Genomic DNA, 16,449 nt, shown 5'->3' with positions numbered 1-16,449 from the left:
CACCATCTGGTCACTGACAACCAAGCCAAGGATAGAACCCCCCTCACACCACCCTATTTCTATCCTTTGGCTTTATAGACCTGGCAAGTGGCAGATAGAGTTACACTCCTACTTGCTCTGCATAGCATCCGAGGCTGCAAGTGAAGTAGAGAAGTATGCTTACTGTATATGCATGTTATCTGCAAAGGCATGGCACATATGTTCACTGATGTGCAGTTTGTGTAAGGTGTGCAAGCATGCATGAGCATGCGTGCGTGTGTGACTGTGTGCGTGCATGCTCGCAAATTTGACATGAATCAGTTCTCTTTTCATCAGCCCGAGTATAGGCACACAGCCATAATCTCTTTATGAATGCCCCAATTACCACACTATTGCAAACTCTGGTTTAACAGCAGCCTCCATTCACCACACACAACAAAGAGGGAAACGAAGAGGGAGAATTACATTCCAGGAGAGGAGTATGAGAACCAGTCCAGATCAGAGCCACTGAAACGCTATAAAACAAGACCAGTTACTCATCTGAATATCATGCAGTGAGTGGGTATAAGCCTGCAATGCACATTACTGTATGTCTGTTAGTGTTAAAGCATGGGAAGCAACAAAGTAAAGACCATTAGATTCAACGTGTATGTAAGTAAAATAAGATTTACTGTACTGTATCTCTGGACTGCATTTAAGCAAGTTATAGTTCACATTAAATCTAGGAATAGCCCCAGACTGTGTCAGCAGGCAGCCGATCTGGAATCACACACTGCTCCAGTCTGTCAGACCAAGAACCAGGCAGAGGGTCAATGGATAGAAAAAAGGGGAGAGATAGACAGCGCAAGAGATAGAGGGAGATGCTGTGTGTGTGTGTGAGAGAGAGAGAGAACACGCAGCATTACTCAATTGCTATTTGTCAATTGTTTATTTTTTTGAAAGGATTGTCAGAAATAGTGTATTGCATATAAAAAAGTGCATCATTCTCTTCATGGGCCAGATAGATGACAGCTATTGTAGTTGTTAAACACATAAGTTGGCCTAAACACAAATGCAAGCTCACAGTGAAAGTAATATTCCATAACACTGAACATGTTTTACCCAAACAATATCACATATTACATCCATGCCAGCCCATCATCAGGACAAGATCAAATAAACACATCATTTGCACTTTATCATTGAAAACATTCAAGTTAAAATGCCAAAAAACTCATACACACAAATATTAAAAATTGCTTACATTCCTAACATAAGACTAAATAGCTGAGCACTGTATTTTTTCTGCTGTTTCAGTATAAGTTAAAAAATCTTAGGTAAACACATGAACTTGTCAAGTTCAAAGTGAAAAGGCAATATTGCAATCAGTGTTCAAGGAGTTAAATACAACAGTAACTCAATGTTAGTCAGAGCAGGTAATGTTAACCCAGCATATCATTACCTCTCATTTAGCTCGATTCAATCTACAGCTTTCACATACAGCAAATATACAAGCCAGAGGCAAAGGTCACTCCTCTTTATTAGTAGAGTATCATTCCAAAATGATAAACCCTGGGGACAAAAAAAGAACACCTATGCTTACAAAATACTTGATATCATACAGTATAATTAAAACAGATTAGACTGATACTTTTAAATGGCACAAGGTTTACAAAATGATGCCACAAACCCTGAATAATCAGGTAATGATGGATGTTACCATTTTGGAAATGAACTCTTACAGCACACTGCTGAATTCTCATAAAATTCCACATTCAATGAAAGAACAAACAAAAAGACTTGTCAGGCACATTAAACAACATCATTACTGTAAGTAAAACAAGAGTAGCACTTCATTTGGCGTTACATACTGTAGCATAGCTGTTAGACAGTGCCATTGTGGCAACTACAGTTAAGCCCATCTTCTAAAGCCTGATTTATACTTTGTCATACGATGGCGTATACATTAAGCTGAGAAGCATGAGCTCTCTAGTTTTACAAAGTGTCGAGGCATTAAGGGGCCTTAACCCATTTACACTGTTCATTTCAGCACAGAAGTTTGTCAGGGATCAGAGAACACACCATAATAAAATGCCCTCGCATATATTATTCTCTGACTTTCACAGTTCCCTGGCCTAAAACAGCATCTGTCCCTCTCTAGACACGGATGGACAGATTAGCCTGGTTGCTTGTGCTTAAACATGAAAACTATAGACACAATCATTACACAATTAGACATTATAATCACAAGTATCTGTGATCTTCTGTTGAGGATGTTGCAGACTCTTTGGAAAATGTATATGAAAGCCCAGCCTCAGAGAAGCACATTAGACGTCAGTTCAGCATGAAGACAGGTCTAGTGGAACTGCCCTGAGGGAGTTCTGGGTAGCAGTGTTCAAAAGCAGGATTAATGGTTTGACCGATAGCCGCACGAGAGTGCAGGTGAGGTGAAACAACACAAAAATAATCAAATAAACATATTACAGTGGAGTTGAATTTACCAGCTTAGCATCCAACTTGGTCTTTAATTTGATAGAGACCTTCTGTACAAGGTAAACAAACAGAACACGTTGAATGGTAACAGTAGCTTCTGTAATAGATTATTTTTTTAAGTACATTCTGGAATCGCTGTTTTAATGAGGTCACTTCCTGTCACTTGGCCTATCACTTCCTCCTCCTGCCGACTCCTAAAGAGATCAGTCAAAACACAGAAAACCATTCGTCACTTCTCAAATTGACAGCTTTTGTATATGTCTGTGAATGAATCGAGTACCAAAGGATTCATCTTGTAAACACTGGTTAAAATCAAACCAGTCATAACCATAATGTTGAAAAATCATTTGCACAGTATAGTTAAAGCTGCAATCCATAACCATTTTGTATGAATACCGGTATGTATGTAAATACAATATAACTACCGGTAACACAACTGTGGTGGTTGTAGTTGGTCTCCCTGCTCTTCTATTGATAAATGTTACTGTGGTTGGGTAGGACCACCACTGCTTGAAAAGAGATGTTGATGACTTTCTGTCTTAGCTCAGCAGTAAACATTTTGGCACTCACATGGGAGACCAGGGTTTGAATCTTGGGTAATACAACAATTACGGATTGCAGATTGAATTTATATCCATATGCAACTCTGAAAGTGTATAAATGGAAAAAAAAAAAACATGTCAATTTTCGCTCTATTTGTATGCTCTTGGTGTTAAAGCTGTAATTAATAAAACGTTATTTTAAACAATCAGTATGGAAGAGTATGATTGATGATACAATATAACTAGTATATCTCCAGTGGTTAGAGCTGGTCTCCTTATACTCTTCCATTGACAAATGTATAGACCCTGAGGGCCGGAAACATCATGGTATTGCAAGTGGGGCCCTCAAATATATGGCAAAACAGAAAACAATAATTGATAATATAAGTTTTATATCAATAATATAATAATAAAAGAAGAAGAAAAAATCTAATAAAATCTTGAACAATACAGGATTCCAATCCCAGATAGAACATTTGATGGATTGCAGCTTTAAAATAAATAACACTGAGGATGTTAAATAATATTACCTCTGTACGCCCCAGATCCCAGTAAGGCCTGCTGCATGGCTGCATACTTGGCTGCCTTCTGTGCTTTGGCTGCAGGAAGGAAAAAGAATAATGAGATGGAGAAGAAAGATATTTGCCTTGATCTACAGTATAAGGTGTTAAAGTTTTATATCTTTTTTTCCCCCGACACAATGCAAAACTATAAGAGCATGAGTAAGAGCACGAGAGAGAGAGAGAGAGAGAGAGAGAGAGAGAGAGAGAGAGAGAGGGAGGGAGGGGGGGAATGGGAGAGAGAACATTTTCTTACATTTCTGACCAGCCCCTGCATATCCTAAGAAACAATAACAGGAAGAGAAAGAATTTGATTAGTCAGTATAAACACCTGATTGTCCTCACAATGTTCACATTCAACCCTCTAGAATAGATGTATTATCTCTGCAAAGATGTGAAAAACAACTTGCCATAATTAAAGCCTGAATTATATTGCCAAGTCGTACAGTTGCTCCCCGAAAATAGCTAATATGAAAGCTTAAACATACACATTGAGATTTGTGAGCTTGTATGGCAGCGTATCATTTAAGCCTACTTTGCTCTTCAGGATAAAACTGTTGCTTTAATGATGTGAGGAGGAGAGAGGGCAGACTTACCTGGGTAGCCACCAGCGATATTGCCATAGCCCGGGACAGCACCTCCTGCTGGACGTTTGGACACTTTACATATTACAGCCAGTATCATACAAACTCCTACCTACAGACAGTACCTACATACAGTACAGTAGGCCTACAGTATATGTATATACCTGAACTCATAACATGCACTTCCACATGGATCTGACCAGTAGATTTGGACTTTACAATTGTACACCTTATATAGTTCCCAATTATTATGTAAATCAACAGTGATTTGTGTAGCTGAAGCAATGCAAAGACCACTGTTATAAAACCACAAATTTGTGGTTTAAAAAGATCAAGTGTATTAAGGTGGTTGCACACTGGTGTGTTTTTTCGCTGCGTTTTGCAGATCCGAAAGTAGTAGGCTATCACTAGCTGTCACCCACACTCCACTAGACAGCTGCGGAAAACAGATCAAATCAACCCCGGTCCCAAAAAACTTTATACGGATGAAATATTTGGCTGCAGTGTGCAAACATGATTGACATAAGGTGAGGTCGATTCTTTTTACTTCCTTCGACAAAAAAAAAACGTCAGAGAGTGACACCATTCAAACACTCCTGTACCTGTCATTATATCCAAAATATAGATATTTTTGTTGCTCTCCACTGCAGCGACGAATGAGTCAAACTAACCTGGTAGTCCACCTGCTCCTCCTCCTGCACCACCTCCCACTCCTCCTGCTCCACCACCTGGACAGGAACAGAGGTGTGCCATGTTTTAAATCATATTTTGTTGAGTGTCGGTGTACAAATAATGTGTGCAGTGATTAAACAAAACAAGAAACTTTGTTGAGGAGTACCACATTAGTGCGAACACTGCCCAGTAGGATGTGGCAGTCCACACATGTACAGTAGCCTATACAACATGAAGTAATGGCTTATCCTCCTCCAAGGAAACTCACCTGGAACCCCACCAGGGCCTCCTCCTACTCCACCACCTGGTCAACACAGAGGTGATGCACGTACAGTATGGAAACAGGACATGAGAAAATAATAGACATTAAGGAGTTATCATGTGAAAGATAAAAGGTCTTATTATAAACTTGATCATCATAATAATGTCTAAAGCAGATGAAGGATACAATTTACAGTACATATTATTCACATAGAATACAAGAACACCTAGAGATGTGCATAGTTGATCCACAGCACCCTCTGCTGGGCAAATGTGCAGACCAGGTGACAGAGGCTCATTACAATGGTTTTGCCACAAAAACCTCATAAGCGAATAAGTTATGATATGAGCTAAATCTCTTTTGTCAACATGCTTCCTTTTCTTAGTTATTCCCATTGGTTTGGAACTCTGGTCAATAATATGTCCCCCGATGCCAAGTCAAGCCCAGTTTATGAAGCAAACGCAGAGAGAAAATGATGGAAGAAAATAAAGGGGAAGGAAAGGCTGTCAGGTGATCGGAGAACTCTGTCTACTGGTATGTTTGGTGACATCTATATGCAATCTATGTCATCTAAAACAAGAAATCTTTTTGGAGGAAAAAAGTAGTTAAAGGAGAATTCCATACTAGAAGGCTTTCTTACCTTTATTTGTAGTTGTTACGTCCCCACCAAAGAGGTCCAGGTGTTATTTTGTGCAAAAGCGCATTATTGGCTATTTTTCCTACCATAAGCCCTCAATAAATATATAAATATTCCACTGTTACTTTCTTAGCTTACGCATGTTTCATGATAAATGCTTTTTATGTGATGTATTCCCATGCTTTGTTCTTGCTTAAATGTAAGTCGCTCTGGATTAAGAGCGTCTGCTAAATGCCTAAATTGTAAATTGTAAATTGTAATGAATTGCATTGAATTGCATTGAATTGAATGGGGCATTGGGGTGCTAATTCGCTTATTTCCATCGCTCAAAAAAATATATTTTTTGTCTACAATATCCTCATAATGTAAATAGTATCCCAAGTGGCACACTTTACTACTTATTTTAATGGAAATAAGCGAATTAGCACAACAACCCAACCCCCTTTGAGGGCTTATATTAGGGAAAATAGCCAATAATCCACTTTTGCACAAAATAACACCTGGACCTCTTTGGTGGGGACGTAACAACTACAAATAAAGGTAAGAAAGCCTTCTAGTATGGAATTCTCCTTTAAGGCAGCTCTTCATATTGGGAGGGTGACTTCACTGACTTGATTGGTTTTCAAAGTAGATGTAGGTTTGTTAGCAACCGTTCTTGCCGCTGTTCAAGCAATGTGATTGAATTTAGATTTCACCACATGTATCAGTACTAGGCAGAGATCTCTGATCGTCTGGCAACGCAAGACTAGGTAAAATAAAGCAAATCATACACAAATCATACAAATAATTAAATTATTTGTTTACTAATTATGAAATAGTGAGTTAAAACATTAAAACTATAACATGCACACATACATCAGATCATCTTGTAATAGAAAAATGAACATTACCTGGTCCATAACCAGTTCCTCCCAACGAGGAGCCATAACCTGATTTAGGAGGCTTCCTTCCCAATCCTGGTCCAAAGCCTCCTTGACCAGTTCCAGCACCACCAGGCCCGTACCCAGTACCAGCACCACCAGGTACAACTCCACCACCAGGCCTAAATCCAGTACCAGCACCGCCAGGACCAACTCCACCACCAGGCCCGTACCCAGTACCAGCACCACCAGGCCCAATTCCGCCACCAGGCCCAAATCCAGTACCAGCACCGCCAGGACCAACTCCACCACCAGGCCCAAATCCAGTACCAGCACCACCAGGGCCAACTCCACCACCAGGCCCAAATCCAGTACCAGCACCTCCAGGCCTAACTCCACCACCAGGCCCAAATCCAGTACCAGCACCACCAGGCCCAACTCCACCACTGCCTGCACCTAGGCCTCCAAGAGCTCCACTTAGCATACCTATTAATATTGAAATACAAATATGTAGTTATAACTTAACAGTAGACATATACAATGCAATCTGTACTACTGCTTTTGTGATAAAATTATCATACCATATTTTCGGGCTTTGGCACTGGCATCATATCCTGAAATACAAATCACATGTATGATTATCATATTTATCATGATTTACCAATTTAATATAAAATTCATTCTGCAAAATTGAAGCAATTTAATAGTCTTTAGAAGTAGATTTATTGTTTGTATATTACCTCCTGGTCCAGTTCCAGCTCCACCTGGTCTGTAACCAGCCCCACCCGGTCCAGTCCCAGCACCCCCCGGTCCAAAGCCACCTGGTCCTGTTCCTACACCTCCAGGCCCATATCCACCAGGCCCAGTGCCTACTCCACCTGGGCCAGTCCCAGCACCACCTGGTCCAAAGCCACCTGGTCCAGTCCCAGCACCGCCTGGTCCGTATCCACCTGGTCCAGTCCCAGCACCCCCTGGTCCAAAGCCACCTGGTCCAGTCCCAGCACCCCCCGGTCCAAAGCCACCTGGTCCTGTTCCTACACCTCCAGGCCCATATCCACCAGGCCCAATGCCTGCTCCACCTGGTCCATACCCTTCCCGTCCAGCTCCAGCTCCACCAGGACCCGTCCCTGCACCACCTGGGGAACAACCATAGTTGTGTTAAAATATATATATAGCATATACTAAGCCAGGCTGGTTTGCCTTCCTTGCCTAGCAAGTATTTCTACAACAGAAAGGTGCAACTTTATGCAATTGTGGCACCCCATATGGGCACAAATGAAAGTGATATTGTCCAGCGGTGTCCGCGATTAGCTGGAACAGATGAGCCTGTCGGACTAGTTGGATTAATTATTAAGTTATATGTCATACTTATTTACTTCAAACAGTGCTAGTGTGAAGAGCTTGTTTCCAGCTGTAAACAGCTGTGAAAGTTATGCGGGAAGCCTACTGAGTGGCAAAAAACTACTTTCTGGCCTTGACAACCCATACATCCAAACAGAAAAGTCCAATCTGATTGTATTAAACAACACTAAACAACGTTAAACTCACTTTTCCACTCGACTTGCCACTCACTTTATGCATGCACATACTGTACTCTCTATTGCGTAATCAGAAGTTAAAAGGCACCTTTTCATTCTTTGAATATCTGGTCCAAACACAGCTAAACAACTGAACAGGTGTGTGGGTTTTGAGGGTACATGCTTGGGAGAGTTCCTCACCTGGTCCATATCCAGCTCCGCCCAATGAACCATAGCCTGTTGGGAGAGAAGAGGGACTAGTTGAATTATGGTTCATTCAATATTTATGACATTGTACCATTCACCAGTTGTTAGTGTCATGGCCAGAATTGAGAACTTCACCTGATTTAGGCTTTCTTTTTCCAAATCTTTGGCCACCTGGTCCAGTCCCGGCACCACCTGGTCCAAAGCCACCAGGTCCAATCCCAGCAGCACCAGGCCCAACTCCGCCACCTGGCCTAAATCCAGGACCAGCACCGCCAGGGCCTACTCCACCACCAGGCCCAAATCCAGTACCAGCACCGCCAGGGCCAACTCCACCACCAGGCCCAAATCCAGTACCAGCACCGCCAGGGCCAACTCCACCACCAGGCCCAAATCCAGTACCAGCACCGCCAGGCCTAACTCCACCACCAGGCCCAAATCCAGTACCAGCACCACCAGGCCTAACTCCACCACCAGGCCCAAATCCAGTACCAGCACCACCAGGCCCAACTCCACCACTGCCTGCAGCTGGAACTCCAAGCGCTCCACTTAGCATACCTATGAATATTGAAATACAAATATGTAGTTAACAGTAACAGTAGACATATACAATGCAATCTGTACTATAAATATTGCTTTTGTGATAAAATTATCATACCATATTTCCGGGCTTTGGCGCTGGCATCATATCCTGAAACACAAATACACATGTATGATCATTGATAAAAAAAAAACTGAAGCATATTAGTCTTTAGAAGTAGATTTATTCTTTGTATATTACCTCCAGTTCCAGTTCCAGCCCCTCCTGGTCCAGTTCCAGCTCCACCTGGTCTGTAACCAGCACCCCCCGGTCCAAAGCCACCTGGTCCTGTTCCTACACCTCCAGGCCCATATCCACCAGGCCCAGTGCCTACTCCACCTGGTCCAGTCCCAGCACCACCTGGCCCGTATCCACCTGGCCCAGTGCCTGCTCCACCTGGTCCAGTCCCAGCACCACCTGGCCCGTAACCACCTGGCCCAGTGCCTGCTCCACCTGGTCCAGTCCCAGCACCGCCTGGCCCGTATCCACCTGGTCCAGTCCCAGCACCGCCTGGCCCGTATCCACCTGGTCCAGTCCCAGCACCGCCTGGCCCGTATCCACCTGGTCCAGTCCCAGCACCACCTGGCCCGTATCCACCTGGCCCAGTGCCTGCTCCACCTGGTCCAGTCCCAGCACCGCCTGGCCCGTATCCACCTGGTCCAGTCCCAGCACCGCCTGGCCCGTATCCACCTGGTCCAGTCCCAGCACCGCCTGGCCCGTAACCACCTGGACCAGTTCCAGTGGCTCCGGGGCCATAACCACCAGGGCCGGCTCCGGCCCCTCCTTGTCCAGCACCAGCACCTCCAGGCCCGTATCCACCTGGTCCAGTCCCAGCACCTCCTGGCCCGTATCCACCTGGTCCGTAACCACCTGGTCTAGCACCAGCTCCGCCTGGCCCTGTACCGTAACCTCCAGGGCCGACTCCAGCACCACCACCTGCTGCTCCTCCATAACCTGTTGAATAGTGAACCAGAGTTTGCGATGGGTGATTAGTTCTGTGTAAATGCTTTAATTAGTGTGTGATCTTTTTGTGTGCTCTTTTGGTGGTCATACTTTTTGGTGGTTTGGGAGCTCCGCTGCCTGCTCCTGCGCCAGGGTACCTGGAACCTGCAAAACATGAACATGCAATGAAAGCTTAGCCTTAGCGTCACGTGTAAATGTCATCTTTTGTCTTTGGATATATCCATGATTTTATCTGAGCCACAGAGTAAAACAACTATGAAAGAGTGTCAACTGTCAACCCACCGCCTGGCCCTACTCCAGCACCATATCCTCCTGGACCGACACCCACTCCCCCTGCTCCTCCTCCAAGACCTCCACCCACTCCTCCAGGACCGGTTCCAACCCCCAGGCTACCAGCTCCACCAGGACCCACGCCACCTCCTCTGCCTCCGTAGCCCCCAGGCCCAGTGCCGTAGCCCCCAGGCCCAGTACCGTAGCCCCCAGGCCCAGTACCGTAGCCCCCAGGCGCAGTACCGTAGCCCCCAGGCCCAGTGCCGTAGCCCCCAGGCCCAGTGCCGTAGCCCCCAGGCCCAGTGCCGTAGCCCCCAGGCCCAGCTCCGTTCCGGACTCCTGCTCCGAGACCCCCATAGGCTGAAGGACAGATAAGCAATTAACTGAACGTATAGAAGAGCTATACTGTAGTATCTCTGGGGCCAAAGGTAAAACAATTCTTTAATCGAGTTTCATAGAGTTTAAGGTACCTTTGCCTGGCTTTCCTCCTGCTCCTTGCCCAAATCCAGCCCCGGTCGGGTAACGTAGACCTGATCAGGAAAACAGTTAATTCACCACATGTACTTCAGGGATGTATGTATGTGTATTATTATTATTAGTATTATGTGTTATTATGGTTACCTGATTTACATTTGTTTTACACCAGTAACACGCACTAAAAATAAAAACTGTATAATGCCTTACATTGTGAGTTTGTATATCGGCTATTTTCGCACAGACACTAGCAACCAACTAAGAATAAATCAGGCTTTAAAGTAGTAGGAAGGCAGATGAACCTACCTCCACCTGGTAAAACTCCACCAGCACCATAGCCTGTTAAATATCATAAGTGAAGTGACATACAATATGTATGTATTAACAATGCTACATGACTGTGACAAGTTGACAATACATAATATATAGAGAATGTATGAATTAGACCAGAGAGTAGAGCAGCTTACTTTTGCCTGGTTTAGTGGTTCCTGTTCCAGCACCTCCAGGTCCACCACCCACACCTCCAGGGCCTCCACCTACTCCACCAGGGCCTCCGCCTACTCCACCAGGGCCTCCACCCACACCTCCAGGGCCTCCACCTACTCCACCAGGGCCTCCACCTACTCCACCAGGGCCTCCGCCTACTCCACCAGGGCCTCCACCTACTCCACCAGGGCCTCCACCTACTCCACCAGGGCCCCCACCCACACCTCCAGGGCCTCCACCTACTCCACCAGGGCCCCCACCCACACCTCCAGGGCCTCCACCTACTCCACCAGGGCCTCCACCTACTCCACCAGGGCCCCCACCCACACCTCCAGGGCCTCCACCTACTCCACCAGGGCCTCCACCTACTCCACCAGGGCCCCCACCCACACCTCCAGGGCCTCCACCTACTCCACCAGGGCCTCCACCCACACCTCCAGGGCCTCCACCTACTCCACCAGGGCCTCCACCCACTCCACCAGGGCCCCCACCCACTCCACCAGGGCCCCCACCCACACCTCCAGGGCCTCCACCTACTCCACCAGGGCCCCCACCCACACCTCCAGGGCCTCCACCCACTCCACCAGGGCCCCCACCCACACCTCCAAGGCCTCCTGTAGGACCTCCTCCCACCCCAACTCCGTCTCCTCCTCCAACGACACTGGGGCCCCCTGTCACGGTGTCTCTTTCTCCATCAGGGCCCCCTTCTCCATCTCCTTCTCCTGGGGTATCTCCTCTGGGGACGCCTGAGAACAAACCAATTACGTATATTAATGTTGCTATAGTCACTATAGAAGATGTTGTCCGTTAATTCCTATAGAGCCAATGGTACAGCAGCCATGGCCTCTAGCAGTGCCATCGCTACGTACAGTCAATACGCACTGCGAATAGGGCAACACGCCGAGTAGGGCAACCAAATCAGCGACGTCCCTGCCCTCTAGTTTACTCAAGTCACAAGTAGTAGTACATCTCAAGTAAGTCCAAAATCAAAGAGATAAAGTCAAGTAAAATCCTGAGTGTCATTTATTTTTCCCTCCCCATATGTTTTGTCAGTATTTAAAGATCCTATTTAAAGTCCAAAAGTCGCATCAAGTCCCTTGATGACTGATTTTAGTATGCACCATTTTACCTCCCCCATTGTACTATCACTGCCTCATTGTTTGATCATTGTGGAAATAAACTAAAGGAAACTTTTTCTTTTGCATGCACAGCATAAGGAATTGGTCATTCATATACAGGTAGGTATTTTATAGCGTTTTTATTTTGGTTACCTGGAGGTTTGATAGGTTTGGCTCCAGGTAGTGTCCCACTTGTGTCACCATCAGCACCTGCTAAACCAATTAGATTAAAAGAGGTAAGTTCCAAAAATGTTTAACTGTTTTTTGTGTATGTAGATTAGATTACTTTTCGTTGTGGATCTACCATATGGGTTTTGTTTTGCCTTGTAGGGGCTACCTTCTTATGTGAACCTGCCGATGCACTGCTATACATGTTGCACCTTACAGGAACCTCATGTACATAACTGCTGCTATGTATTTGATATATTTGATTTATCTTTGACATGTTTCTTTTCAGTTTTTCTTTGCCTTGCTCTCCCTCTCTCTGTCCTTATAAGCGTTGTGATATATCAATACCTAAAACTCAACCATTACCTTTGGTATCATAGAAAAGATATAATGTGATGCTATTTATGTCCACTGAGAGACACATGAATTAAAATAGGAGATAAGATACGCAAACTATGAAACAAAGGATAAGGGTGGGTGAGAGTCAAAGTGAACAGTTGCAGTAGTGATGAATCTCACCTCCAGTGGGCAGTCCTGTACCACCTGCAGAACAGATCGAGAGAGAGAGAGAGAGAGAGAGAGAGAGAGTGCATAAGGTAGACACTAGACAGGAATAGCTTAGTTTCTATACATACATAGTGCTAACCATGTTTTGTCTACCAACAGCACACATTAAGCAAATACTCACCAACACCCGTCCCAGCTGAAAAAAGAAAAACAAGATTTTATTAGGGAAATAATTGGCAGTGTGATATGAGGTAGATAAGTAGATACCAATAAACATGTGAATATCTGGGTTTACTTACCACTGGGCTGAACAAGTCCACCACCAGCTGTAAGGACAGAAACACAAAGAATATAACATAATGTCCTAAATTTGACATTTTACATCAGCGAATGATGTAATCTGTTTAAGTGTCAAAAAAAGAAAACATTCACTCTGTGGTACAGAAAAACCAGTGATAACTGAAAGCATTTCAGTGGAAACAAAATGATCATTCAAAGCCTTTGTGATACTGCTATAAGCCATTATGTCCTGTCATCGTGGATATATTTTTCTATAAATATCAATGTTTCCATTTTACGACACAGACAGGCCTGTCGCCCAGCAAGGTATGTTATAGCCGCAGTTGAGAGTTCTCCTCACACATATATTCACAACAAACAATAAGTCAGTCACTAATACATGATTTGGAATTAGTCTGTAAAGGGATGACCTACCAGGTGATGCTCCTGTAGAACCTATGGGAAGCATTCATGAAATTACATTAGGCCAGTTATGCCACAACACCACAGTCTTATACATGTAAACAAAGAAATCATATGACATCAATTATACTACATACAGAGGTTTACAAATGTAAAGTACAAAAAATCACAACTGAGTGGTGCAACTCCCCTCTCCCTCCCCCCCCCCCCCCCTCCTCCTCTCTCTCTCTGTCTCTCTCTCTCATTAGCAGGCAACAGTGCAGCACTATCTCTCTCTCTCTCTCTCTCTGTTTCTGGCACAACAGCGCCCCTACTGGTACTCATAGTCACATAGGTAGGTTAACGTAATAACGTCACATAGGTGAACAAATAGGTAGGTGAACAAACACGGACATTGCTGTTCCTTGGAGTGGTTGCACCACTCAAAAAATATGTGATTAAAAGAGCTGCTTGTGTGCATGAGGAGAGAATGAGAGAGGAGAGGACAGGTGAGGTACAGTAAGAGGTGTGGAGAAAATGTGATTATATTGAGAAAGGCGTGGCTTACTGATTAATTGATTGATTGATTGTTAAAACACGCACACACACACACACACACACACACACACACACACACACACACACACACACACACACACACACACACACACACACACACACACACACACACACACACACACACACACACACACACACACACACACACACACACACACACACACACACACACACACAGTGTCTGGCAGGACACCAAAAAATAAAGTAAAAGCTTTTAAATGACTCCACACCTGGTGGCAGTAGTGTCCCGCCCAGTCCTGTTGTAGAAGAATGGGGAAAAACATGAATTTAGTAGGGGTGAACAAATAATCATATCATTGATTATTAATCAACTAATTGAAAAGGATTAGGATTTTTCATAATTTTAGTTGTAGTATATTACCTTATTCTAGCGTCATTCTATGGTCTCATGAATCAATCAATCAAATGGATCAACAATAGACTACCAACAGACAGTTGTAGAACTACCGCAATCATCTAATCTAATGAGGTGTACCTGGTCTTGCACCAATAATGGGGATTCCCGTCCCAGTTAGGCCATCTCCATCCACACCTGTTCCGATTGGTCCTCCAGTGATGCCAGTACCTGTTGAAGTTACAGTTGTCAGCAATCAAACACTAGCATGTTATGGAACATTTGACAGTGATGATGTCTACCCATTTTCCAGATGGGACAAAATTAGGTCATCTAGATACATTTTATAATCATTATTTTGGACATTTCACCTGTACATAATTTGAAGGGTTTAATGTATCACTCAAGAGCCGTTGAGCAGGACACAAGGATGTCACTAATGCCATCATGTTGCCCCTCTCAATAATGTTACAGTATTTGACTGGACTGTTCTGTAACTCGTTCCGTGGAGTGGTGATTTATTTTCTCTACTATGACTGTGTCAGCATGTGTTGACACGTTCCATACAGCTTAGACCTTAGCTTACATCGTAGTTTAAGTTTGCAGACTGTGCTCGCCAATCTATAAAGCCATGTTTGGGAATCATTTGAAAACATGGCCGGGACATTATTTTTTAACATCACATTTCCGACCCGGAGCCAGCCATGTTGCCATTGCACCACAATGGAAAGTAGGCTATATTGTTCATGCTCATTGGCTCAAGTTACAAAATGAAAGCTTTTCATTTTCATCCAAGGTCATTTGCTGGTTTTGCACACACCTTCACCTCCAGAGCTTCCAGACCCTTCTAAAACACCACCACCAACCCCCTCACCTGTAAACAGCAACCGTAAACTATCAACAGTGACATGGTGAAGTGGGGAAACTATGTGAATACCATGATGTGGAACTGTAACTAAAGAAATAAATACACTAGAGAGGTTCATGCACTCAGTGGAGTGCATATCTCCGCCAGGAAGTGTGTTGAGCCTATGATGTAGGTCATCTGATGTATCCATTACGTATAAGTAAGTATTTGGGCAAGGTTTTCAGCCCTATCCGACAGCTACTGTCTTAAGTTCCAATATAAATGTAAAGTTAAATATAACAAATAAAATAAATATATGTATGTGAAATGCGTCGAGGTACTTCATTTAGCGTTGATGGGTCTAGCAGCTGTTTGCAAGATTATCCTCAGGCAAACAAACACATAGACAGGGAGAAAACACCCCTTTGCCTTCAGCCAGGCGGAGATAATAATATACTGTATGCTGTATTATTGGTAGTAAATCAATCAGAAACCATACCGCAAGCTAGATGTTCTGAAGATTGTTTCTTAATCTATCTAATAACTTGTACATTACCTTGTCCTCCTGGTCCATCACCATCCTTTCCAGCTCCACCAGGACCACCTGGAGAGCAGGGGGAGAATTGTGTTGTCGTAATAATTAAACATGCTTCAATTTGTAAAAAGCGGGGGGACACTTTCATAAGCAGTTGAGCCGCCTTGCTTTGTTCTGTGACAAGATCTGCTATTTTTGGATTTAAAATACCGTAGTTAAAAAACTTTGGAAAAATAATGCTGACATTTTCTTTAAAAGCATACATACATCGGGACACAGGGATATAGCCAGGGACGGACATTGCTGTTCCTTGGAGTGGCTGCACCACTCAAGAATTTCCCAAAACTGACAGGCTATGGTTAACACTTTTTTTATTTTTATATTATTCAATTTTCAAATTGGAATATTATTAAATATCAAACGAGAAATCTACATTTCCCAAAAGGAAACCAGAGTGGGAATGTCAAAAGCAGATGCAAGTATTTCCCCTATCCCCCAGCAAATCCAATAGATGTAAAATGTAATACAATGTAATATGATTTACTTTGGATAAGAACATCATATCCTGTGTTTGTAAAACTAGTACTACATCATGTG

General features: G+C 43.9%; 2 protein-coding genes across 2 annotated transcripts in view; one reads left to right on the top strand and one right to left on the bottom strand.

Annotated features, from left to right (window-relative positions):
* Positions 1 to 892: 892 nt before the first annotated feature.
* The window catches only part of elnb (elastin b), a 33,984-nt gene continuing 18,427 nt past the window's right edge, over positions 893 to 16,449 (bottom strand). Inside the window, exons 33-56 of the mRNA XM_083759532.1 lie at positions 15,874 to 15,921; positions 15,291 to 15,344; positions 14,612 to 14,701; positions 14,346 to 14,372; positions 13,570 to 13,590; positions 13,155 to 13,181; positions 13,037 to 13,051; positions 12,868 to 12,891; positions 12,334 to 12,393; positions 11,617 to 11,808; positions 11,281 to 11,511; positions 11,044 to 11,175; positions 10,883 to 10,915; positions 10,573 to 10,632; positions 10,115 to 10,462; positions 7,309 to 7,704; positions 7,150 to 7,182; positions 6,599 to 7,054; positions 5,078 to 5,113; positions 4,809 to 4,865; positions 4,150 to 4,197; positions 3,810 to 3,833; positions 3,524 to 3,592; positions 893 to 2,645 (exon numbers count right to left, since the gene is read on the bottom strand). Of these exons, the coding sequence (XP_083615658.1) occupies positions 2,623 to 2,645; positions 3,524 to 3,592; positions 3,810 to 3,833; positions 4,150 to 4,197; positions 4,809 to 4,865; positions 5,078 to 5,113; positions 6,599 to 7,054; positions 7,150 to 7,182; positions 7,309 to 7,704; positions 10,115 to 10,462; positions 10,573 to 10,632; positions 10,883 to 10,915; positions 11,044 to 11,175; positions 11,281 to 11,511; positions 11,617 to 11,808; positions 12,334 to 12,393; positions 12,868 to 12,891; positions 13,037 to 13,051; positions 13,155 to 13,181; positions 13,570 to 13,590; positions 14,346 to 14,372; positions 14,612 to 14,701; positions 15,291 to 15,344; positions 15,874 to 15,921 (2,504 nt within the window). The 3' untranslated portion in view covers positions 893 to 2,622. The remainder of the gene's footprint in view (positions 2,646 to 3,523; positions 3,593 to 3,809; positions 3,834 to 4,149; positions 4,198 to 4,808; positions 4,866 to 5,077; positions 5,114 to 6,598; positions 7,055 to 7,149; positions 7,183 to 7,308; positions 7,705 to 10,114; positions 10,463 to 10,572; positions 10,633 to 10,882; positions 10,916 to 11,043; positions 11,176 to 11,280; positions 11,512 to 11,616; positions 11,809 to 12,333; positions 12,394 to 12,867; positions 12,892 to 13,036; positions 13,052 to 13,154; positions 13,182 to 13,569; positions 13,591 to 14,345; positions 14,373 to 14,611; positions 14,702 to 15,290; positions 15,345 to 15,873; positions 15,922 to 16,449) is intronic.
* On the top strand, positions 8,266 to 9,830 carry LOC310869611 (uncharacterized protein; the record flags this gene model as incomplete). The annotated part of the gene is made up of 3 exons (XM_083780434.1): positions 8,266 to 8,324; positions 8,437 to 8,807; positions 9,082 to 9,830. 3 exons carry the CDS (start codon positions 8,266 to 8,268, stop codon positions 9,828 to 9,830), a joined length of 1,179 nt encoding a protein of 392 aa, XP_083636560.1.

This window comes from Protomyctophum parallelum, assembly GCF_964188405.1.
Source record: "Protomyctophum parallelum genome assembly, chromosome: 1".
NCBI classification, from domain to species: Eukaryota; Metazoa; Chordata; class Actinopteri; order Myctophiformes; family Myctophidae; genus Protomyctophum; species Protomyctophum parallelum.
Note: the sequence above shows the minus strand (reverse complement) of the source record. Positions and strands in the feature narration are given on the sequence as shown.